Source organism: Polyergus mexicanus, unplaced genomic scaffold (genome assembly GCF_030449975.1).
Source record: "Polyergus mexicanus isolate NDT 795.1 unplaced genomic scaffold, iyPolMexi1.0 SCAF_6, whole genome shotgun sequence".
Lineage (NCBI taxonomy): Eukaryota > Metazoa > Arthropoda > Insecta > Hymenoptera > Formicidae > Polyergus > Polyergus mexicanus.
This window is the reverse complement of record NW_027223326.1, coordinates 1,853,964-1,879,525: the sequence shown is the minus strand read 5'-3', so window position 1 is coordinate 1,879,525 and position 25,562 is coordinate 1,853,964. Positions and strand designations below refer to the sequence as shown.

The following is a 25,562-nucleotide window of genomic DNA, read 5'->3' as shown; positions in this document are numbered from 1 at the left end:
AGGCTCGCCAGGATACGAATCCTTCAAGATTACGTCGTCCTAAAGCACGATGACGTGCCGCGACGTTTCTTGGCTTTTTTTTTAATCTCCATTTTTTATCGATGATCCTTCTCTCGCAAGGATAATCTCGAGGTTTTTTTCCCATTCGATATCTTTATCATTCGAGAATGCATGATCTTTTCTCCACCTTTATTTATTCATTCATTTATCTTCAAAATGAGAGGACGACATCGTCACAGAAAGCACCGTGACGTGCCACGATGTCTCCTGACTTCTTATCGATCTTTTTATCATTCTTTATAATCCTTTTTTCGTAAGGACCATGACTTTTGTGTACGCTCTATACTTTTTAATCATCGGAGGGTGCATGAGTTTTTGTTTTAGTCAGAGAATGACGTCGTTACAAAGCACAATATGACGTGCCGCGACGTTCTGTGATTTTTTCGATATTGAAAATTATATCTTTTCCTCGGGATAATGATATTTATCTCATAATTTGATCGTCAATTTGACAATTTCTTCACGTTAAAAAGAAGTAAAGCAAGAAGTATCATTCTTATTTTATGTTTTCCCAATTATTGCCAAAATATACTTCAATAAATTCTTCACGATATCTTTCCCTTTTTCGATTCGCACGAAATATGCGATCGATCTATCTCTCTGTTGCTCTATGTTTGTTTCCTCTTTTTGAATGTTTTTATCCACTGTGTTTAATTGAGAGCGCTCTACGTAACTTACAAAGCCGAGATTCTGAAGGATGCTCTCGTTTCGAGACACGAGTTGCATTCGCTATGATGGAAGATGGACTGTTCCTGCATCAATTTGTTTTTTTTTTCTATTTTGATTAATTTATGTGTATCTTTCGCTAATATCGATATTGCCTGATTGATTTATTGAATCTTTCGATTTATATAATAAATTAAAAAATATTATATACATAATAGATATTTTCTAATTTTTATTTGCACTTAAATTTTATATTATTTATGGGTAATATTAATTTATTCATAATTTAATTTTTATCGATATGAAGATTTCGATTCTGCATTAATCAGACATTATCGATATTATACAGACAAAGTTCAGCTGTTCGAAGTTTAAACAAAATCGAATTAAATTATTACAAATAACCTATTTTATGTTAAATTTATAATATTTATTATTTTATTAAATTCATGGATTTAAAAAAAAATTTCTCTTTTGATTTTTCTATAAATTTTTATAACATTTAAATCTTATATTTTATTAGATCAAAAATTGATATCGTTTGCGATAATTGAAGTAATTTTTCTCATTGATTTTGGAATCTCGAATAGCAGAAAAGTGTCGATAATTTTTTTGTGCACGTAATCGCGATGTGATCCTCTCTTGTGGGAGACGGATTTGATGCTCAGGATCAAAAGGATCTTGGTTCTGGCGAACCGTGAAGGTCCGGTCAAGCTATAAAAGCGTCGTCCTAGATTCCGATCTTTCGCGTGTATATTGATGGATCTTTAAATGATGTCGTTGATCTGTTTACTTTTGCAGACCTATTCCGGCCTGTTCTGCGTGGCTATCAATCCCTATAAAAGATTCCCCGTCTACACTCACAGGTGCGCCAAACTGTATCGCGGCAAGAGGCGTAATGAAGTGCCGCCGCACATTTTCGCCATTTCTGATGGAGCTTACGTCAACATGCTTACCAGTGCGTAAAAACATATTTATGCAAGGCAATATTAATTATATTAATTGCGATACCGTTGAGAAAAGTCATATTGTAATACTTTTGACACAAAAACATCGAGACATATAACTTTTGCTAACGATTAAGCTAAATTAATTTATCTCGAAATTAGTGGATAGAATTATATGTAAAAGATAGGTAAAAGATATTTTTCTCAATTTTTAGAGATAACATAGTTATAAAAAAAAAACAAAAAAAAACGATTTTAGTGTCGTTATGTAAACTCTGTGTCTCTTGTTCCCAACAGACAGCGAGAATCAGTCCATGTTGATCACTGGTGAATCTGGTGCCGGAAAGACTGAGAACACGAAAAAGGTAATCGCGTATTTCGCTACCGTCGGTGCCTCAACTAAGAAAGATAAGGAGGAGTCAGATAAGAAGAAGGGTTCTCTGGAGGACCAGGTCGTCCAAACCAATCCCGTCCTGGAGGCTTTCGGTAACGCCAAGACCGTCCGTAACGATAACTCCTCCCGTTTCGTAAGTGCTTCTATTTCAACGCTTAAATATACGCGAAGCGTCCAATAAGGCAAAAAATAGTCATTACTATTAGGTGTACAATTTTGCTTCCGCCGTTTTTTTTTCCGAAATTCGAGGCTTTATTGTAAAAAACTGGTTATTGCTTGTTGAGTCACTCCCAATGATCGTGCCAATTCTTTTTGACTTTGACTCGAGTCTTCATTAAGTAATGCCTCCAATTCTGCATCTTCGAAAACCTTCTCTCTTCCACCGCTATGCCGGTCTTCGACGTGAAAATCACCGTTTCTTGAAGCGTTGAAACCACTCGCGACACGTTCTTTCACTAATAGCGGCTTCACCATAAGTATTTGAGAGCATTCGATGAGCCTCAGCCGCAGATTTCTTCATATTGAAGCAGAAAATTAAAACCTCCCGCAAATGACGAGAATTTGGCTCGTAAACTGACATTTTCAATCGAGAATAACTTTATGATGCAGACACAAATCGACTAATGTTTCTATGAGGTTATGTTGACAGATGCCCAAGTTTATTGCATGACGTCTATGATGTATTTATTTCGACCACTACTTACCGCTAAAGCCATCTATAGGAAAACGGCGGAAGCAAAGATGTACACCTAATATATTTGGCCAAGATAAACGATTGCTTATACGAAAAAGTTTATAATAGCGTTCCAGAAAATGTAGACAGGATGAGAGAAAGAGGAGCCTGCTGTATGAAAATTTTATTTTAAAACTCAGAAATATAATATTTCTTTAAATATTAAATTTAAAATTAAAATCGTGATAATTCAGATTTTCTTTGATTTAAATCTATTTTATGAAAATAATACATAAGATTGAAAAATATCGTTTAATATGATTGATTTCTTTCGTCGAGCGCGATTGAGAGTTCAATAAAGTTTTATTATTTTAATAGATGAAAATTAATTTATACACTTTTGTCCTTTCTTCTACGAATAGGGTAAATTCATCCGTATTCACTTTGGTCCCTCTGGAAAACTGGCCGGTGCTGATATCGAGACTTGTGAGTATCGATTTATCTTCGAATATTGCAAGAAAGAAATCGCGGTTATTAATTTTGCGCAGTTAACCGCGATCGATGTTTAATAGTCACGTCAAGGTGACGGAAGAGGAACGCGTTTATTATCGTCACGATCCAACACATATACCGTAGAGGCGCAGTTGGCTTCGATTCGCCTGTTCATCGTTCCGAGCTGTTCTTCACGATTGCGTACGGTTATTTTTGCGCGACCGCTCGCTTCGTTTCGTTTCGTTTGACTGAAATTTCGCTCGCGTCATCGCATAACTTGATTCCCTTACTTAATTTTCTGCTATAAACAACAATGTATCACGCGCTCTTTTTTTTTTTTTTTTTAATACGGCTGCTCGTTATAAATTTCTATCGGCATGAAAAATTATTATTTTTAATCACTTGTAAGGCAAATGAAATTATTATATTAAGTCAATTATTTTAACTCGATCAATCTCTCAATTATCATCGCTATTTTTAATGACGCGATTGAAATGAGCTCTTTCAATATTTTCCAAAAAGATACAGTGCAAGCGCTACTTTTTTATTTACCATAGATGTTTTCAATGAACTTTAATCAAATTTATTCGATACTTTTGCTGAAATTATAACGTATTCTTTTCACGGTATACGCTGTGTGTATTTATAAAATGATCTTTTCTTCTATATAGATCTGCTGGAGAAGGCTCGTGTCATCTCTCAACAGTCTCTGGAACGTTCGTATCACATCTTCTACCAGATGATGTCCGGATCAGTCAAGGGATTGAAGGGTAAGATTATTAATATTCCGCGAGGAAGAGAAACTGAGAGCTGATCGAAATTTAAATAAGATTACGACGCGTAGATTTTTATCAATTATATTTTTCTTCTCAGAATCGTATTGATAAATTATCGCTGTCTCGAAAAATTAATTATATATTTCTGAAATATAATATAACGAAAAATTAATTAATTAAATTAAATTAAATATTTAATTTAGTTTAATTAATATATTGCATTTATATTTATATGAGAAATTCATCGTATAAATTATTCATTTCACAAGAAAATAATATTAAATATAGCATAAAATTACATCTAATTAATTATTCACGAGATGAGAAATTAATTTTTTCGAGGTAGCGGTCATTTTTTTCGGGACGGTTTCACGATCCCTCTTAATCCCGATAACGAGATTAGGTCAGGAAGATGAGACAGGTGGCTGCGGGAGCTGGGAAGAGAGAAAGGATCCGCGTGTAAATTTGAGGCGCGATAATCGTCCAGATAGGTCGCCCTTCTTCTTCGTACACATCTAAGTAAAGTTTCTCACTAAAAAATTATGTGTGTCCCTCACTTCCATGCAGACATGTGCCTCCTTACGAACGACATCACCGATTACTACTTCGTATCTCAGGGCAAGACGACGATCCCGAATGTCGACGACGGCGAGGAGTGTCTGCTGACCGACGTAAGGACCTGACGATGACGAATATCGCAGGGTTCTCGCCTCTCATTTACCTTTGCCAACCTCTTGCGGCCCCCTCTCCCCATGTATATGACATCTTAAACTCGATTGTTGGCCAATCGGTAGTTTTCTTAAATTAACTATTGCCTGGAAAAACTGTAGCAGGCAATAATAATGCCTCTAAAACGAGGTTATCGCACATGGGGGAGACGCGTTCGTCGAAGTCCGATTTTTCCTCTCAATCAAATTTTGGATTTAAATTACTTTTTAATTAATATCAATGATTTCAAATGAGAAAAAAAATCTATTCAGACTCGACATCTTTGATAAATTATCGAATTGTTTTAAAGTAAAGAAATTTTAATCGATAAAAGAAAATTAATGATCTTAAATTTCAAAAAATTTAAGTTGCAGAGTTGATTGATTTTTATTAGTACAATTTGTAGAAATGTTATTTGATTAAAATAATTTTTATTTTACGTTGTTCGCCGTTGTTTTTCTTAAAAGAGAAATTACATAAAATTATTATATTTCAAGAAATTCGATGACGACGGACACGTATCTCTTGTGTAACGTATCAGTGTGTTAGTAGACATTTCTGCTACGAGAGCTGGAACATCTTGTATATAATATCATTCTCCTAGCGCAATCCGCAGAAGGAGTAGCAGAGCTGTGAAACTGCAGAAACATACTTTGAGAGAGTAATTTGAGTTGATATCGTAGATGAAAAAACCATTTCAAACTGCTTGACTCTTTCTCAGAGCCTTTCGGAGAATACGCGCATAAAAATAACTTAGAAAAATTCCTTAAATACGATTTTTAAGAAATAAACAAAAAATTATATTAGGTGTACAAATAAGTTTCCGCCGTTTGACAATAGTTGGCGCCACCAGTAAATTATGGTTAAAATTGTCAGATGTAAAACGTTCTTATCGTAAGATTGGACATCAGTCAATAACATAACCTTAAAATATTAGTGATTTTTTATCAGTATAATATATTCTTTTGTGTGCGAAAATGTCGAGGTTTGAGCCGAATAAGCGTCATTTGCGGGAACTTTTGATTTACTTCTTCAATTTGAAGAAATCTGCAGCCGAGGCGTATCGATTGCTTGTAGAAGCATATGGTGAGGCTGCCTTAAGTGAGAGAAGTTGTCGTGAGTGGTTTCAAAAGTTTAAGAACGATGAATTTGACATCGAAGACAAAGAACGTAGTGGAAGGCCGAAAGTGTATGAAGACGCGGAATTGGAAGCATTATTGGATCAAGATTCGTGCCAAAGGCAAGAAGAACTTGCACTTACATTGGAAGTGACTCAAAACATTAAGTTCCGCTCTTTCGCAATAAATGCCCAATTTTTGATAAAAAACGACGGAAACTTATTTGTACACCTATCAAGATAATTTATCAAAAATATCTTAATGCGAGATAAAGGCAAATTCTTTGATTTTTAAACGAGTTTCTTTTAAATAAATAAAATACTTATAAAAAGATACAATTTTGACAGGGAAATACAAGTCGTTTGGTGGTTTTCTCGTCGAGCTAACCCCTGATGAGTACAGGTAGCTTCGTCTTATAATTGTTTGTTCTTCCCGACATCTCTACCTTTTTGAGACGCAGAGAACCCGCAAACTCATAAGGGTTCACAGATTCCCTGTAGATAGGACCTCCCGCAATGTAGCACGATGGAAAACCAGCAGGGAGCATGGTCCACTATCGACTGTTTTAACCACCCGCATGTTTTTTTTTTTCTACCCGGTCATCCTGTAGAAATGTTGCTGCTGACCAACAACATCCACGACTACTACTTTGTGTCGCAAGGCAAGACGACGATACCCGGTCTCGATGACGGCGAAGAGCTTTTGGTTACCGATGTAAGTGCAACGACCGGACAGAATCAGCCCGGCGTCAATGATCGCGTTTAGATAAAATAAACTCTTATTTATTTTATTTAGATATTTTTTTATAATAAATAAATAATTAAATAATTCTTTATTATTAGTAACGTAAAAAATATTTATTCCTCTCTGTTATATCTTTAAAGTTTTTTTTACAAAAGCTTTTCACGGTTTTCTGCAGAAAAAAAGTAATCTTTTCTCGTGTAATTTAACATGTAATTTTATCGTCATTTCTTAAATTGATGATTCTATTAATCGTTACACTTTCTACTCGAGATTCACTGGTCTATCTAAGCATTAAATACTCTGTGTACACAATTGTCGCCTTTCCGTATGTGAGAAGTAATCGCTTTTGGACAAGTATTGTCGCTCATTAAATATTACACTGAGCGACGATTCTTTTTTCCACACACTCTGAACCTTCTGTATCAGCTTTTACTTGCATATTTTGTTTTTCTTGTATATGTGAAATGAATATTTGTGTTATTATCTCTCTTTATGCGTTATCTCTCTGTATGTTTCTCTCTTTATGTGTTATCTGTATCTCTCTCTTATTTAATGTTTCTTTCTTCCTCTTACTTTCTTCCTCTCTTTATCTCTTTGCTATTTTATATCTTCATTACAGCTCTTCAATATATCACACGATTAACGAGACATATTTTTACAGCATTACACGGACATCTGTGTTAACTTCTCTCTTCTCTTTTCTTTCTTAATTTCTCTCTCTTCTCTATCGCTCTATCATTCTTTCAGCGAATACTCGCCACCAATAACTTGCCATGTTTCTTTCTGCAAATCATCGCGAGCGACGACTTCGATCACTTTTAGACGAAAGTATTCAAATTAATTAATTCTTTGATTTAATCATGATATTTAATCAATCCTAAATTAAATGTGTAATTTATGGCAAAAATGATTGATTACAGATTACAAATTGTTCGTTAATCAAATTAATGCGATGAAAATTTTCTTCCCGAGAAGAAAAGGGAAATACAATAAAATTTTTTCAATGACAAAACGACTCGAAGTGATGTCGACGGTGATCGCTCGCGATCGCTCGCTTGCCAATTATAAGATCGAGCGTTGAAAATCGAAAATGTGAACTAATACAGAACTGACCATGCTGAGCAACCGGATCAGCAACTACTCGTACATTAACCAGGGTAAGACCAGAATTCCGGGAGTCAACGATGGTCTGGAGATGGATGCAACGGATGTAAGTCCAGCCCCCAGGGTGTCACTGAGCCTCGGCGAAATTCAGACCCCCTTGGCTTCTTATGAAATTATTTAACAACATTAATTTATACATTGCAGATCAAGAGTTTTGCCGCGGGAAAAATATTAAAGAGTCTTAGAAGGATAATTTTATAGGGATTATTTATTAGGCGATTAAAATTAAATTATTTTAATAATTATTTTTAATTAATAGCACAATAATTATTAAATATTTCATCAATTTATAAAGTTATGTTTTTTTTAATTCTTATTAAACAGCAATAGAGATGCTCTTTTTAGTTCAGCTGGCGTAGTTTTAAATTTATGTAATATATTGAAACGAATCTTTTTTTTTTCTTCTTCTTCTTCTTTGAATGATGAGCAAAGTGGTGCTGAGGTTTGCCCGAGGATTCGCCACCCCCTCGCCCCCCGCCTGCGAAAGCTGCCTGCCGCCGCAATCGGGGTGCGGGGAGATTGGGGGCGCGAGGCTTTCTCACACTGGAGAAATATTCTCTTCTGTCGAAATACGGTAGTAACCGATCGCCCCGCTCCCCGATACGTCCACCTCAAATTTATCGTCCACCCCATATATGTATGTATGCGCCAGGCTGTTAGAAACGCGCACTCGCAGAAAAAAGGCGTGATAATCTCTTCGTTTTTCCTCTCTTTTGAGACTCCAATTGTCTTCCGAATAATTTTTCTTGGGAGGTATCATATTTTTTTTTTTTTTTTTTTTTTTTTTTGTGTTAAATGGAGTTTAAGAAATTCTTCTCTCAAAAATAAAAGAAATAAGTTTTAAATAAACATAATATTGAGAAGAAAGAAAATCAGTTTTTGAAATATTATAGGTATTTCAGAGATAAAATAGCATCGATAAAAGAGAGAATTTCTTCTTGTAAAATTCTGCTAATTAGTTTGTCAGAATTGCTATGTGAACTTTTTAAGGAGAAAATATATCTTTTTGAGATAAAAGGATATATATATATATATATATATATATATATATATATATATATATATATATCATTATTAGATATCTTTTCAATGTAAGATGTAAAATCCTGTAAAATTTTTCTGAAGAAATTATAGTTATACTAAAGTTTCAAGTCTCAAAAATTGACAGCACAATATTGATAGGCTTGGCATCTCAAGTCGACGGCCGCTGATAGATGATCGGTTGGACCGATAATCGGATCTTCGCAAACGAGATTGAATATCGAGAATGATTTTTGAAATTGCAACTTTGTTCTTTGAAATGCTTCGCAGAAATGTGTTACTTGTCCAACAACATATACGACTATTACAACGTATCTCAAGGAAAGATCACGATCCCCAACGTCGATGATGGCGAGGAATGTTTACTGACGGACGTAAGTCCTCTTAGTTATTACCCCGGTTGTGAGGAAAGGTTGCTCCTCCTTTTCCTCCCCCCCTCCCTCCTCCCCCTTACTCCTCCTTTGTCTATAAAAATATCAACCCTGTATCTTTAGATCATTTGAGTATACTATATGAACTCATCCCTGCTAGTACAGCGATGTCGATCAGATCAAGAGAATATTTTATTGTTAGATCAAAAACGAAATGATCCCATTATAATAAATTAAACTTTTGATGATTAGCATCGCTGTTGTTTCATTGTCTCAGATATTTGGTTCATGTGATATCGGTATACATATTACATAATGACGATAATGAGCGGCAATATAATTGATTAAAATTATCGCTTCTTTAATATTGTCACTCGATTTTCGAATTATATTCTTTTATTTATTATCAAATTAATCTTGAAAATTAATTTAATTTTTAATTGATCTTCGATTTATTGTTGTTTCAAATGTTTTCGAGTTTCTCGCCTTTTATTTTTCATGCATTCATAATTATAAATAGATGAAAAGAATTTATTTTAATCTATCGATTTTTTTTCCGTTTATGAGTTTTTGAATAAATAAAAAAATCTATATGTAAAAATCAATGTAATAATTACCAAATATAATATATTGCTATTTATTTCATATTAATATTATATAAACATTATCTTATGTGTAACACATTATACATATTATTATCATATATATATATATATATATATATATATATATATATATATATATATTATTTTAATATTAATTAAGAGAATATTAAAAATAAAAATTTTAAATATAAAATTTAATTAAATATTACATATTAGACAAATATTGTTGCTTTATTATCAATCTCCACATAATTATCATATACATAATTGTACGATATTTCCACCTCCTTCCGGTAATACTATTGCTCTTTCTTTGATACCGACTCCATTTTTTTTACCTGGAGAAACTAGAGAAATCTCGAGAGAATTCTCGACTCTACTTCGACGATACTTCAAACATTACGTCCCAGTATTTAACAATCCCGTTGATACCCTTGTTAATTACTTTTTCCCTGTAGGAAGATTCCCCCCCCCCCTCCCAATCCCCAGGTTAAAACTTTGGTAGATTTGAAAACGCAGCCTCGAAGAAGCGATTCTTCATCGATCGAGGGCGACGTCGAGTAAAGGAGAACGACGATCCAAGTTGCCCCTTAAAGGAACAGAGGGGCTAGAATCGACACGACGAGAAATCGTCTAGGCTGACCCTGAAGGCGATTTTGTTCCTCTTTATCACGAAGGAGGAACTTTGCGATTTAAAGATTCAGCTCGCAATCTCTCGTCGTCTCCTCTTCAAATTTTCTACTTCTTTTTCTTCTTCTTTCTCTTCTTGTAGTCGTGTAGAGTAGTCCTGAGAGACTATGTGGACGGTGTTAATTCACGTTGACACCAGGAGCTAGCACATTGTCAGAGAAATGAAGCTATCGCCACGTAACACGAGCTTCGCTTTCGCTTTTCGTCTCGTCGTTACGGCGAGAACGCTTCCGATCAATTTCATCAATAGTCAGTACGACTTCAATCTTAATCCGATTGATTGTTCGATTTCTTTCAGAATTATGATTAGAAACGGAGAATCGATTGACCCATGATTGATTGAAGCTGAATTTTTACGGTCATTTCTTTTTTCGATCAATGTCGCGATTAACTTTAATTTCTAGTTTAATTGGTTAAAGATCAATTAATCTAGGTTTATAATCGATCGACAATTTGTAAAAATTTAAGAATTTTGAAGAGTTTTCTTTCAAATCTTTTCAACATCTAAGATAGAAGTTTCGATTGATCGTCAATTAAACGACCTTAATCAATAATGTGATGAAATCGTGCTTGATGCTGCGCTAGCTTTCTTCCTCTTTCTCTCTTTTCTTTTACGCAACTTCCAACGCAAAAGCCGAGCAATGTATAATGTAATATATCACATCGATTGTTTGGCGTGCTTGGGAGTGTAACTATTTGTGTCGTCCTTGTGTGTTTTCACTAATTGTCGCTCTTGTCTATGTAAATTTATTGAAACTGATAACAAGAATCACGTCGGAGAAGTCTAAGGATTATCCTTTTTTTTTTTTTTTTAATGATCTTTTTCTCTGAATTCGATTCATAATAAAGAATCATTAAATTATCTTCTAATTTAACTTAAATATACCACTTGTTTTTCTGTTTCTAAATTTCTGAAGCGATATCCTAAATAAAATTCAGAACGAAGTATAGTAAAGCATCTTTGAAAAATTTAGAATACGTTTCACGAATCAATTCCTCGTAATATTAAACGTTCTCTGACGTGAGAATGTCGATGAAATGAAGATTTTAATGAGGCTTCTCTCTATAACAGCAAGCCTTCGACGTGTTGGGCTTCACCCAGGAAGAGAAGGACAACATCTACAAGATCACCGCGGCCGTCATGCATATGGGTGGCATGAAATTCAAGCAAAGGGGTCGTGAGGAACAGGCCGAAGCCGATGGCACTGAGGTGAGAACTTCACAAATAGCTATATTACAGAAACTATAATAGTTGTACTTATGACAAACGATTTTTTATTATTTTTGCCATTTTTAACAATGATGTATAGAAGATTCTTTTAACATGATATAAAATAATTGAATTATTTTACTTTTTTAAATTCGCCAATTTTAACGCACTATTTATTTCTTTCTTTATTTGTAGGAATATTTCGAAATCTCTTAAGTACTTTCGCGACTTTTGCCACCGAAAGATATTTTCATATCTTTTTTACATATGTGTCAAAATATGTATCTCTAAATTAAAATTTATTCGTCTCGAAAACGGACACTATTTTAATATGACACTTCTCCTCGAATTAGTGAGATCAGAAAGAATGTTGCCGGAAGAAGAAATAATCACGCTTTGCATTACAGGAAGGTGAGCGCGTAGCTAAGCTTCTTGGTTGCGACTGTGCCGATCTTTACAAAAACTTGCTGAAGCCAAGAATCAAGGTCGGTAACGAGTTCGTTACCCAGGGTCGTAATAAGGACCAGGTAGCTTACTCTGTGGGCGCCATGTCGAAGGCGATGTTCGACAGATTGTTCAAATGGCTAGTGAAGAAGTGTAACGAGACCCTGGATACCAAGCAAAAGAGGCAGCACTTTATCGGTGTACTGGATATCGCCGGTTTCGAGATCTTCGACGTAAGTTTTCCCCGAGATGTGACACATAAACATACAAGCACACAAATATATATATATATATACGTCAACGTGATCGTCGACGATCTTTGCGTAAAATTTTTAGCGATTTATATTTTATTATTTCGTCCATTATAGCTCTCGGGTACAGACATTGAAAAAATATTTTTAGTAAAATATCGTTGTTGTATCATACAAAAGATGCCTCGAAAAGTTTGTATAATAACGATAAGACAGTATTTTCTATCGATATTTGGCTGATTAAAAAAGTACGACCAAAACGTACAATTCTATTCTTTAAGATAGATTTAATTTTAGACAGAGATTGATCGAATTTAATAATATGCATTTTAATTATTTAATATTAAATATTAATATTTAATTCAATATTGATAGAAAATAAATTTTGCTGATTATTATACTGCTTCTCCAGCGCACCCTGTATCAAAAAGAAAAACAACAGTTTTTTTTTTTTTTTTTTTTTTGTTAAATCGTCGACGTGATCGTAAATGAAATTGATCGCATGGAGAAAAAAAATGACGCCGAAGGTGTGAAAAATTGACACCTTTGATCATTACACGAACCTCACTTTCTCCCACGACGAAGTAAGGCAGGAAAGAAAGAGGCTCTCGAAATCGAGCGAGAGTCACGAGAAGCGAATCGGTATTCGCATGGTGTTTCGAGCCGATCGTATCGAATCAGAGTCGTCGAAAGATTTTCCTTTAGAACCCGTAATTATATACCACGGTACCTCGGTATCTCGCAGTACAACGGCTTCGAGCAGCTGTGCATCAATTTCACCAACGAGAAGTTGCAACAGTTCTTCAACCATCACATGTTCGTGCTTGAGCAAGAGGAGTACAAGAAGGAGGGAATTGTCTGGCAGTTCATTGACTTTGGAATGGACTTGCTTGCTTGTATCGAGCTGATCGAGAAGGTGAACGATCGATCCGCCCTCCTCCCTAACGCGATCTCTCTAGGAGATCTATAGATCTTTGTAGGTCCCTAGTTAGTCGCACGTTAATCTTGTCGTTAACCGTTAATCTCGATGAGATATGAATTTCTCCTAGGATGATTTAGATCTTCTTAGATCCCTGGATTTCCCGGATGTTCTTATTCCTCATGCTGTGAACTTAGACGTTTCGTTAGATTCTCGAATGAGTCCGCACATTATCCGGAATAATATCTTTCAATATTTTTTTGAACAACATTTCCTTGAATGTCTCCGGCCTGTTGGATGGTTGTAAATCCCGGCGTGAATTTAAAAGCGTTACGTTAATCTTCTGAATGAATTTATATTATCCGGAATGAACTCGAGAATTTTTATTAAATAATTTTATAAACGATTCCTTAAACGTCATTGCCCCTTTTGAGATGTAAATCCAATATGAATTTAAATGCTTCGTGAATTTTCCGAATTGTTTTGCATCATCCTGAATTGCATCTATATATTTTAATTATTTTTTCCGAGATATTATAATTAGAATAGTCATTTCCCGACGAAAAAAAATGCATGACTCTAAAAAATCCCTTCTAGATGCCCACAATTTTTCTTGGAATGCACGCCTCGATAAAAATAGTAGAATTTCTCCGATTATTGGCCTCCAATTTTCATTGAAACGGCATGATTCCATAGGAATCGCTTTATCGAAAAGCATACTCTTAGATTTCCCGAAGAATTCTCATTCTGTCAAAGAGAGGCACACACAGCATCAGAGGTAAAGAGTTTAATTTTTTCACTCATTGTTAGCGATCGAATATCCCATTATTATCATCGAAACAGTGGACTTCACGTAAAGTACAATAAATATGGTAGTTTAAAGATGATTAATCCGTCTACTGCCTTCTTTTCTTGAATAAACTATATACGACGTTTAACTGTCCATTGGCGAACAGGACGGTCAAGATTGTTCAGAAACCCTTTTACGTTGGTTTCCTCCTTTGACTACAATTGATTACAGTTGATAGTAGTAGTTATTGGAAGTAGACTAATATTGTTGAACCCCACATATTTGGTACTTACAAAGATATTTTGTTTGTAATCAGACATCTTACGAATCACAAATTCATGTTCAGAATAATCGATGATACTTTTGAAAATTCGTATAAAAATAAAAATTGCATATCCTACAACAAATCTTCCAGTGAAAATAATTTAATGCCATCAAGATTTTATTTAATCTTGTCGATTTATAGTATTTAGTAATATAAAGTATATTATTTAATATTTAATAATTTTAAATTTTAATTTCTGAATCACTTTTTTTTACATTTTATGGATGAATATGCATAAATTGTATCGATCGATATTCTGTACATCGAAAACAAGATACTCGAGCATTCTAGCAGTGTATCACAAGTTTTAACCCGAAAGAGCGACCTCATGCTAGATCATGGTAAGGTTGGCATCAATCTATCCTATCGATAAACGGTGCGCTACACCACCGATTCGTATTACGAGGACACCTTGTAGATAAAATCCCATGGATTCTCGTTAATGAAATCTTAAACGGCCCGAAGTTTCGGATAAATCGAAACGATAGAATATTTTACGAATCTGATTTCTTATCTCATAGAGTTCAATGAATTTTCATGGAGGAAAGTTATATAACAGAATTATTTTTCTAGTTTATAGAAATATTTTAGTGAAAAAGAAAAATTTTTTTCCCGTAAATATCAAAAAGAAACTTGATTGAGAATATTTTCATATATATCAGTCGTTTCGAAACGAAACTTGGGATAATTTTACAATTCTGTAAAAAGGTGTGTTTTTAAAGAAAAACCTTTGTAAGTTGACCCCTCACGTGTGTAAGGAAGGAACAAGACGGCAATATCATGAAAGTGCAGAAAAACGTGCCAAAACATGCGGAGGGGAAAAAAAAAGGGAAGAAAGAAAAATATAAAGTGACATATACACATATGCATGCCTATTTCTTGCTCTCGAACAGTTCAACAGCTTCGAGCAGCTCTGCATCAACTTCACCAACGAGAAACTGCAGCAGTTCTTCAACCACCACATGTTCGTCCTCGAACAGGAGGAATATACGAAGGAGGGCATTGAGTGGGCCTTCATTGATTTTGGCATGGATCTGGTCGCATGTATCGATCTGATCGAGAAGGTACAATAAGACGACACAAACGACGGATCGATCCTGGCCAACAAAAAATCCGACAGACGGACGTTCGGCCAGAAATAAAGAAAGAAAGATATTATTCAAAGCTGAATAACGAACGAAATAGACAATACGAGAATTGAGTTATTAAGCAGCCGGAAATCCCTGACTATTATCACAGATCAGAGGAAACCGCAACGCTAACGCTTACTTTCCTAAAATTCAACAAAGTGATCGTCCACTGTCTTCTTGTATGATTGTTAGCCAATTTGTTTATTTCGATCTCCTCGTCAGTCACTTCTATTCATCCTTTGATCCTCCTCTTCCTTTTTTTTTTCTTTCTTTTTGTGTCGTTGATCTCGCGATTTCGATCGCGCGTCTTGTTTCGATAAGCGCGCATCTTTCTTACATTTTGCTTAGGCTAGCTCTAGCTTCTATTCGTCCATCGAAAGTAAAAATTTATAAAAAACATTTTAACGCCGAGGTACGATTAAATTTTTACTCGAGGAGATATGGATTATAAATTTCAAAAAAGTATATTTTACTTTACATATATTCTTTTTATTTATTTAATATGTGATTGTGTGAAAAATTTGTGAAAATTTCTAAAAATTGAAAATCTGAAAAATTGGATAAAAAAAATATAATACATATATTATACAGAAATGAAATTATTTGAATCATACATTATAAAACGCGTACGTGAAATAAAACTTTAATTGATTTACTTAACAAATTTATTCACAGAGATTAAATAATTAAATAAAATACATATTTTATATTTGGACAAAAATATAAAATCTATTTTTCTTTAAGATTAGATTTTTCAGAATTTTGAGATAAATTGAAAATACAGACGTCAGATTCCATACACATGTGACACAAACACGCCTGATTTTATATTCGTCTCATTGATAATAATTTTTGTTTATCTCCCTTTTTCCACCCTTTACCTCTTTCTGTTCGTCTGTCCATTGCCGTCTATCCCACATATCTTCGTCGCACGCCTACGCACGCACGTGCAATTGCAAAAACGACAGTACAACGGCTTTGAGCAGCTCTGCATCAACTTTACCAACGAGAAGTTGCAGCAGTTCTTCAACCACCACATGTTCGTACTCGAGCAAGAGGAGTACAAGAAGGAGGGCATCGATTGGGTGTTCATTGACTTCGGCATGGACTTGCTAGCTTGTATCGAGCTGATCGAGAAGGTATTGTCAGTCTCCGCGAGTCAAGGTTTAATCGCCTCGATTCGGTAACTCCCTAAGAGTTGATCCGGCTCCACGGACGACGCGAACGAGCGAGAGATATCGAACCAGCTTGTGAACGAGAAGCCAATTTCTCGCAAAGAACAGGACCTGAATCGCATTGATATTGCTTCGCCGTTGACTCTTTCGCTAATTTTTCGTGCTTTTACGTCTATCATAATTTCTCTTCGTCGGCTCTTCGACGATGACGGAGAAACGCCGATCGCAACATTTTAAGGTACTTAGTACGGGTACCTAACCTAAGACATTTTTCGCCTTTCGTGTTTCCCCGTGATGTCACATTCCTGTAACGGCACTAATGTCGTGCCCGTGAAGAATATTCCCTCGAGAGATCGTTCAACGGATTGGACGATAGTCAGGCATTCATCATGTTTTCTTCGACAATTCACTGGGTTCGCAAGAAGAGATTGAGACGAACGTCAAGTAAAACTTTTGTTCGATGTAACAATAAAATCAACGAGTTTTAGATTAAAAAATTAAATGCAAAATTATCACGAGATTGAAATTTCGCAAGAAACTAATTTTATTCGAGAAGGGAGAGTTAATTTGTAAGATATAAATAGTGATAATTAATGACCCAGTATAATTGCGTCCCTTACCTCGTCACAAAAGCATATAAAGTGTCGATCCTGAAACTTAACCTGAAAATTTTTAATTGATAAATTTAATTATCTGGGTAAAAGTAGCTAACACGACGAATGTACTGTCGGTGTTTATCACGATGCCCAAGTAAATTTACCATATAAACTGCACAGGCGAGTGTCAATTCCCATTGTGTCATGCGACAAAATTGAAAAACAGCTTCTACTTTTATCTGAATAATGTCAATCAAGATATAAAAATTTACACGATTATTTATATTTAAAATAATTAATCAAAACTGTGTGTGGTATTTAAATACGGTATACAATATATGCGGAACATGTCCGAAATAGTATTATTCAAATATTTCGCTATTTAATTTTTTTAATAAATTAATTTTCTTTAAAATATATCAACTTTTGCGAAAAAACTTACAATTCTCTTACAATTTTTTTCGATTTTGTCGCACGTTCGCTTTTTTTTGTAAATTACAAGAGTATATAGAGCGCATCTTATCGACGCATCTTTGACTCTGGTGTCGATTACCCTCTCTCTTTGACCCCCCGCACCCCCCCCCCTCCGCCCTTCAACCCCCCGTAATCGAACGATGAAAGTTACGAGTCGAAGTCATCGGTCGAGCGTTCTCCTTACGTGTCATCAAACAGCATTAATGACGGCTGTTCTTCCCTGTTTTTTTTTCTCTGTTCTTCGCTTAATCCCCCCTCCGTTCGCATGGGTCCTCGTTGCTGCGCCAATTGGTCGAGCAGTTCAACAGCTTCGAGCAGCTGTGCATCAACTTTACCAACGAGAAGTTGCAGCAGTTCTTCAACCACCATATGTTCATCCTCGAGCAAGAGGAGTACAAGCGTGAGGGCATTGAGTGGACGTTCATTGACTTCGGCATGGATCTTCAACAGACTATCGATCTGATCGAGAAGGTACCGCCGAAGGGCAGGTCGACAGATCTCGCACGAGAGGAGGCTCGTGATTTCTCCGAATCACACACATTTACAAAGCATACATTTTTTCTGGAACGGCATCTTCGCTGAATGTGTATCCGTCTTGCCTGTCTGCTCGATCAACTAACTCCACTTCCTATACCGTTACACTTTTACTCGGTCACTGTTGTTCCGTCTCTCGTGGCGTCGATCGACAGATGGGACACGATCTGCCGAGAAATCGGAATAAACGATCGTTAATTACTTAGATCAATATTAAAAAATGAAAGTACTTTATTACTTTTTTCCAAACGATCGATTATGAAATCTTGTCTTCTCGATGCCCATCACTCTCCGACTGCGCCACGAGAAATTTTAAGATCGATCGAGGGACAGCCCGATCGGACACGGATGGTGTCCTGCTCGTATCCTGTTTTTTTTTTTTTTTTGGTCTCTGTGTTTTCTCCTTTTTTCATTTCTCTCGCTATCTTTCTTTCTCTCTTTCTCTTGTGCCTGTTGTGCCTGTGTGCGGCGTGTGGTGCATGAACAAACTCCGATGCAGTACAACAGCTTCGAGCAGCTCTGCATCAACTTCACCAACGAGAAACTGCAACAATACTTCAATCATCACATGTTCGTGCTCGAGCAAGAGGAATACGAGCGCGAGGGTATTGTTTGGACCTTCATCGATTTCGGCATGGACTTGGAGCCGACGATCAATCTGATCGAGAAGGTAAATCGGTCCGCGCGGGACACGGACTCGAGCCTGGATCATCCTGCTATCGATCCAGTAACTTATCTAGAAAATTACCGCTTGAATCCAGCTTGGTCGCGACTTCGTGGATTGTCTGTCAATGTTATATGTCTCTTCTGCCAATGTTGCTTGCCTGTGTGTACTTAATTATGTATATTTTCTTTACATCAGGATGTCACGAATCTAACGCGTAAGATTTCGATTATAAATTCTAGAAAAATTATTATTTTTTTATTTTATCTTTTTTTTTTTTTTTTTTTTTTTTTTTTTTAAGAATTTGTACAATGTTGAATAGTAATTTAGATTGAAATAAATTTACTTAATACGGTTAAGAAAAAAAATTGAACAGATAAATAATTATTTAAATTAAACGTATTAAGAATTCTTTTTTTTTTTTTTGAAATTTTAAATTTAAGTAAATTTTGTATTTTTTTCCTGCGTTTAAATAAATTTCTCTCTTGAAGTAAAATTTGCTTGTAAAATTACAACTAAAAAAAAAATACATATATATATATATATATGTCTCTCTTAAAAAACTTTATAATATCGGCGTATTTTACAATTATGCAAAATTACGCGATAGATCCGACGCATCGTATATCCTTGTAACATATAATGTACGGAGAGTTCGATGTGACGGAAAAAAATGATTGCACTTTCACGATGTAGAAAACATTAATAGAAACGTCAGTGAAGCGCAGAATCATTACCGAAGCATCGCTCCAAGGTATATATCCGATTCTGTAGAATTACAGATAACGCGATACTAAGAGTAGCGTTGAAGTTTTTTTGTCTTGTACGTAGTTTACAAGATTAATTATTAATCGGCAATTAATCCATATATCGGCAATAAATCCTATCTTACATTCGAGAAAGCGATTGATTAACCGAGATAAAAGTACATTAATGACACATTATCAAGCAAGTAGATAACAAGGTATTATGAACGAGGTATTTAGTAATCTGTTTTCAGTAAAAGTTGAGACACTAACGAGAGATTTGCTCTGCGCGCGAGATATATTTTATAAATACTTTGCAGACATATTACGTAGATCGAGAATTTCCTTTTTCTTTTTTTCTTTTTACGATCGGAATTTTCACGTAGAAATTTTATCGCAATTTAATAGAAAAATCTTTACACAATTAATTCCGACGAGAAAGAAATTATTATTATTATTATTATTTATGTCTATTTGCGTAACGCTACTCTTGGAAAATGCGAGTTTTTCCGCGATATAGCGAATTCTAACGCATTTCTGCGTTCCTTTTATCGCGATATAGCCTATGGGTATTCTCTCCATCCTTGAGGAAGAGTCCATGTTCCCGAAAGCCACGGATAAGACCTTTGAGGAGAAGCTGAACAACAACCATCTCGGCAAGAGTCCCAATTTCCTGAAACCAAAACCGCCGAAACCTGGCCAACAGGCAGCCCACTTCGCGATTGGCCATTACGCCGGCAACGTATGTCGTATTCTCTCTTATTTTTTTACAAAAAAAATATTTAACACAAAAAAGAGAGACTCATATTTGTTATCTTTCTTAAACGAAAAAATTAATTTTATAATCTATAAAAATGTCGTTAGACTCGCCAATAATTGTCTCGATTTTGATATTGGTGAAATTGAAAGTCTCTTCGGGCTTCAGGTACCGTATAATATTACCGGCTGGCTGGAGAAGAACAAGGACCCGCTGAACGACACGGTGGTCGACCAATTCAAAAAGTCTACTAACAAGCTGTTGATAGAAATCTTCGCCGATCATCCCGGTCAATCCGGTGACGCCGGTGGCGGCGGCGGCGGCAAGGGCGGACGTGGCAAGAAGGGCGGTGGTTTCTCCACTGTATCGTCCTCGTATAGGGAGCAGTTGAACAACCTGATGACCACTCTGCGTGCCACTCAGCCCCATTTCGTCCGTTGCATCATCCCCAACGAGATGAAGCAGCCGGGTGTGATTGACTCTCACTTGGTGATGCATCAGCTCACTTGTAACGGTGTGCTTGAAGGCATTCGTATCTGTCGCAAAGGTTTCCCCAATAGGATGGTGTATCCCGATTTCAAGCTACGGTAAGACTCCCTTCTTTCAATCGATCAAATTACCTTTGCAGATAATCGAAAAGCCAATGGCTCGAGGAAATGAATGAATCTTCTATTACAAGCGTTTAAAGTATTAAAATGTCTTTTATATATTATATACGCGCGTTGAAAATAATAATAATTTAATATTTTTTATTACCTATAGATATAGTATTATTAGAAAATTTCTTCAATGTTTTTAAATAATTTTAAAATATAATTTTGTATCTTTTATACTTTAGAAGATTTGAAAAATAGTCATTCTCAATTTTCTCGAGCACATTTGCAATAATTTCTAATTTAGAAAAATCTGCTATTACTTAACCATTTCTCTTGAGTTTATGTAGAGAAATTGGATTACTATTTTTTTTTTTTTTTTATTAGAGAGACAGAAGAAAGATCGGTTTATTGATCATTATTATTAAGACTTAATATATAATCTCTTTAAAATATAATAGCAGATCTTTTTGACAGCTATATAAGACTATCTTATTTAATATTCTTATTTTAAGACTTAGTTAGGTCCCTTATTTAGTAATAATTATTAAATTACATAAAAATGATAGGTTTTGAAATACTTTATTGGGGAATTAAAATAATAATTCACGATATATTCAAAAATGTTTAAAAAAAATTTATAATTTAAATTCTCTGTAACGTCGTAATTTTTTCGATTAATCTTTTTTCCTCGAAAGTATCGGAAAAATTTCTTAAGCATTGGATATACATAGTAATTGAACTTTTATGTTGTATATCATGTAGTTACATGATCCTAGCGCCGGCCATAATGGCGGCCCAAAGCGATCCCAAGGTCGCCGCGGCTAAGTGTTTCGAGGAAATCGGTCTCGATCCGGACAGCTATAGGATCGGTCACACCAAGGCTAGTTGATGATAACCCTGTAGGAATGAATTTATATTTCTAAACAATAATGGACTACAGTCACTCTATACCCTATATTCAAAGAATGTCTCAAAAATAGATCTTTCCGCGTGGATGGTCCAAAAATTCCTCGCACTAGAGTCGTCGCACGAATATTTTTAGCATCTATAAAATGTGTGCAATAAATGATATACATTAACTTTGTTGATTTTGAAATAACGGCATATAAATCTTGCGATAATTTAAATATGAAAAGCTAATGTAAGTCGATTGATAAAATTACTCGTTCAATTAAAAATTTTTTATTATTAATAATACAGAGGCTACCTAGGCTAGCTGAAACGCTGTGTAATAAAAATTTGTAATCAATTCGAGCATTAATTTTAGAGATTTAAAGACGATCCACGCTGAAATCTCATTCTAGATATTCAGCACGTCGTCCTCCTCCTCATTGAATGCAACGTCATTATCGTGTATGATCGTATTCGAATGCCCCACCCGATTGATCGTTCAGTTTTTCCCCACGATTCGTCTCTTAAGAGCTGATTAAAGAACCTGCTGGTTCTTCAGATTAGATTTCCGTATCCGTTAATCTCGTTTGGAATCCGATTAGATTAGAGTATCAATTCCCGAGATGTTGAGTGGGACCTCGACCCCTTTAAAAAATAATTTAGCAATTGGAAAGTAGCGAAAGGCGATTGAAACGACGACGAAGATGTATATAAATCTGTGAATACTTTTATCCAGAACCCCTGTATTAATTAGTTTGCACGTTTGCCTCTTCCCCCCTCCCCCTCCACCCCCCCCCCGTTGCCCTGTATACCCTGACATCCGTATAGGTACAAAATCTTGGCTCCGGCGGCAGTCGACAAGGCGAAGGAGCCCAAGGATGCGGCCGCGGCCATTCTGGAATCCACCGGCCTCGATCCTGATATGTACCGTCTTGGACATACCAAGGCACGTTCTCCTTTCTACTTCCCCGTCTCCAACAATTGCGGACAAATCCGACGATGATCATCTCGAGACACGAATTTGAACGCGATCGACGACGGTCGACGATCGAGAGTCATCATTTTTTTTAATTCGCATCGTTTTAAAATCTCTCGATTAGTAAATATAATTATTGATATAATCTGGCGAGATGCAATTTCGATCACATCGAACATCGTCAATCGCAAATAATTGTCGCGTTTATTGTCGTTGGTGATCTACTCTTAACTCCTTGACACGTCGATGCTCCTTGCGACTGGGTGGTAGACGTAAAGATGACGAGATTTTTAAAGCGCGAGAATTCCGGAGAATTCTCTTTTATCATTTTGATTTCTTATAACGAAAATAATTTATCCGAAGATAGGATAGTTATCTTTTTGTTGCTTTCAATTTGTACATGTTAGAATTTTGTAAATTTTTGATCGTGAGACTCTCGTGAAAACTCGCGCTTTAACTTGTCGAAGAGATCGACACTGAGAGGATCTCCCTAATTAAAGTATCCTGGAAGGATACTCTATCCGTTACCCTTCTTTGCTTCCCGCCCAAAATGCCCCCCATCTCCAACAAAATATATTCTCGATTCTACAACAACGAGAACCATAATACAATAAGTCTCTAACTTGGCGTGATGATTTTCTTTCTGTCTGTTTTTTGTGAACACACACACATACACACGATACCATCAATATGTATGACCAAATACATCAAACCATGATATACATGACAACTTGATGGTCGGCCACGAACGCAGATACAAAATTCTGTGCGCCAATGCCGTCCAAGAGCCTTGCGACCCGCAAAAGGCCACCCAGATCATCTTGGACGCGATCAATCTGGACAGTGATCAGTACCGCATGGGTCACACCAAGGTATCGGACACCTGTTGTGATCCACGTTGTGACAATGTAGCGTCATGACGCGCCAATGCTATCGCAAATTTACCAAAAGAAGTTAATTATCGGCGAACGTCGCGAAGACACCCACCAGGATATATCGAATATCAATCGTCGGATATCCTGCGGAGCAAGTGTCTTTCGGACACTTTGTAATTATGTGATTCTTACATGATCGATGATTTATTTGCCAACATTAAAATAACGATAGAAAAAAATCAAATGTTTACATTTTTTAAATTGAAAAATTTGACAAATTACAATTTTAAAATAATAGTTTCAAAATTGTAAAGAATTTCACGGGGTACAGAAATATTTAGTGAAAAATCAGTAAAATTTGAAAATTAAAATAAAAATAGATTTTAAAATTCAAAGTTTTAAGATTTCTGAAATTTCAGAATATTTTCTATTTTAATATTCTTTCCTTTTGTATATGTTTATATTTTTCTGTCATATATAAACGTTGGCTATTAAATGTCGCCGATAATTAATTTAACACTACGTGGCTTCGGCGATTAACCAACCGTTTTACAGCTTCGTTCGAGTAACGGCAAATTAATGACGAGGTTCTATCATCAGTCACGCTAACAAAGAATATCTTTGCCAAAAAACAATTTTCGGCATGATATAATCCCTCGACAAGTGTGAAGCAATCTCTATCCTATCGTCGAATAACGACCATCTTTTTGAGCTAAAAGCGGCATGGAAGGCCATTTCCAGTTTGTGAAAATTAATTAATACGCGATGTATCATGATTACTATCTTTCTTTCAGAGATTATAAAATCAAATAAAAATTAGATCATATCTATCTGATAGAATTATCTATATAACTATTTGTATCATTTTTAGCTGAAACAATTTTTTAGATTTTTATTATTTAGATTATTGAAAAATCTTCGAAGAGATCTTTAAATCTCTTCAAATCGACTATTATAAATTTCATTAATTATTACAAATTATAGATCGGTTATTAATCATGACGTGGAATTGATAATCAAGATACATCATCTCGAAGGATCTTCTCGATGAACGATATCTCAATGTTTCGCTTTCTCTTCATCTCCGAAAAAATAGGTGTTCTTCCGTGCCGGAGTCTTGGGTCAGATGGAGGAACTTCGCGACGAGCGTCTCAGCAAGATTGTATCTTGGATGCAGGCCTACATCAGAGGTTATCTGTCCCGTAAAGATTACAAGAAGCTCCAAGAGCAACGCCTGGCCCTCCAGGTCGTCCAGAGAAACCTGAGGAAGTACCTCCAACTCCGCACTTGGCCATGGTGGAAGTTGTGGCAGAAGATCAAGCCTCTTCTCAACGTCACTCGCATCGAGGACGAGATGGCCGTAAGTATCTCTTCGAGATTATCCTTTGCACATGAATCGTTTAGCTCAAAGAAAATTATTATTAACAATAAGACATTAAGTCATTGATCAATTTCTTCTTTCAATCAAATTTTTGCAATTTTTTGTCGATAAAATACATGCACGTCTATTCGATTTGATTTTCATTTACCTTTGGCTAAAAAAATTTTTAATTTTGTTTATTTTATTTTAAAAAAAGAATAGAAATTTTTGTGAAATATATTGTAAAAAAAAGTTATTTGATTTAATTCTAGAAGAATCAAATTTTCTTCAAGAAATTTCAGAGTTTTTCAACTTTATTACGTAATTAATTATGATAATATATTTTTGATAAATTTATTAGGTGTACAAATAAGTTTCCGTCGTTTTTTATCAAAAATTG

General features: G+C 35.4%; 1 protein-coding gene across 19 annotated transcripts in view; it reads left to right on the top strand.

The window, feature by feature from the left end:
* Mhc (myosin heavy chain) overlaps positions 1 to 25,562 on the top strand; it is a 52,696-nt gene that overhangs the window by 8,570 nt on the left and 18,564 nt on the right. For 4 of the 19 annotated variants that reach the window (XM_070296919.1, XM_070296926.1, XM_070296918.1 and 1 more), the window contains exons 4-15: positions 1,528 to 1,684; positions 1,971 to 2,200; positions 3,163 to 3,226; positions 3,904 to 4,002; positions 4,576 to 4,679; positions 11,522 to 11,659; positions 12,067 to 12,336; positions 15,282 to 15,452; positions 20,270 to 20,449; positions 20,633 to 21,051; positions 22,780 to 22,897; positions 24,899 to 25,162. In XM_070296919.1, coding sequence (XP_070153020.1) covers positions 1,528 to 1,684; positions 1,971 to 2,200; positions 3,163 to 3,226; positions 3,904 to 4,002; positions 4,576 to 4,679; positions 11,522 to 11,659; positions 12,067 to 12,336; positions 15,282 to 15,452; positions 20,270 to 20,449; positions 20,633 to 21,051; positions 22,780 to 22,897; positions 24,899 to 25,162 — 2,214 coding nt within the window. Of the gene's footprint in view, positions 1 to 1,527; positions 1,685 to 1,970; positions 2,201 to 3,162; positions 3,227 to 3,903; positions 4,003 to 4,575; positions 4,680 to 6,444; positions 6,549 to 9,053; positions 9,158 to 11,521; positions 11,660 to 12,066; positions 12,337 to 13,099; positions 13,271 to 15,281; positions 15,453 to 16,486; positions 16,658 to 18,063; positions 18,235 to 20,269; positions 20,450 to 20,632; positions 21,052 to 21,822; positions 21,941 to 22,779; positions 22,898 to 23,681; positions 23,800 to 24,898; positions 25,163 to 25,562 lie in introns of all 19 variants that reach the window. The other 15 variants (XM_070296935.1, XM_070296934.1, XM_070296933.1 and 12 more) reach the window with 13 other exon arrangements.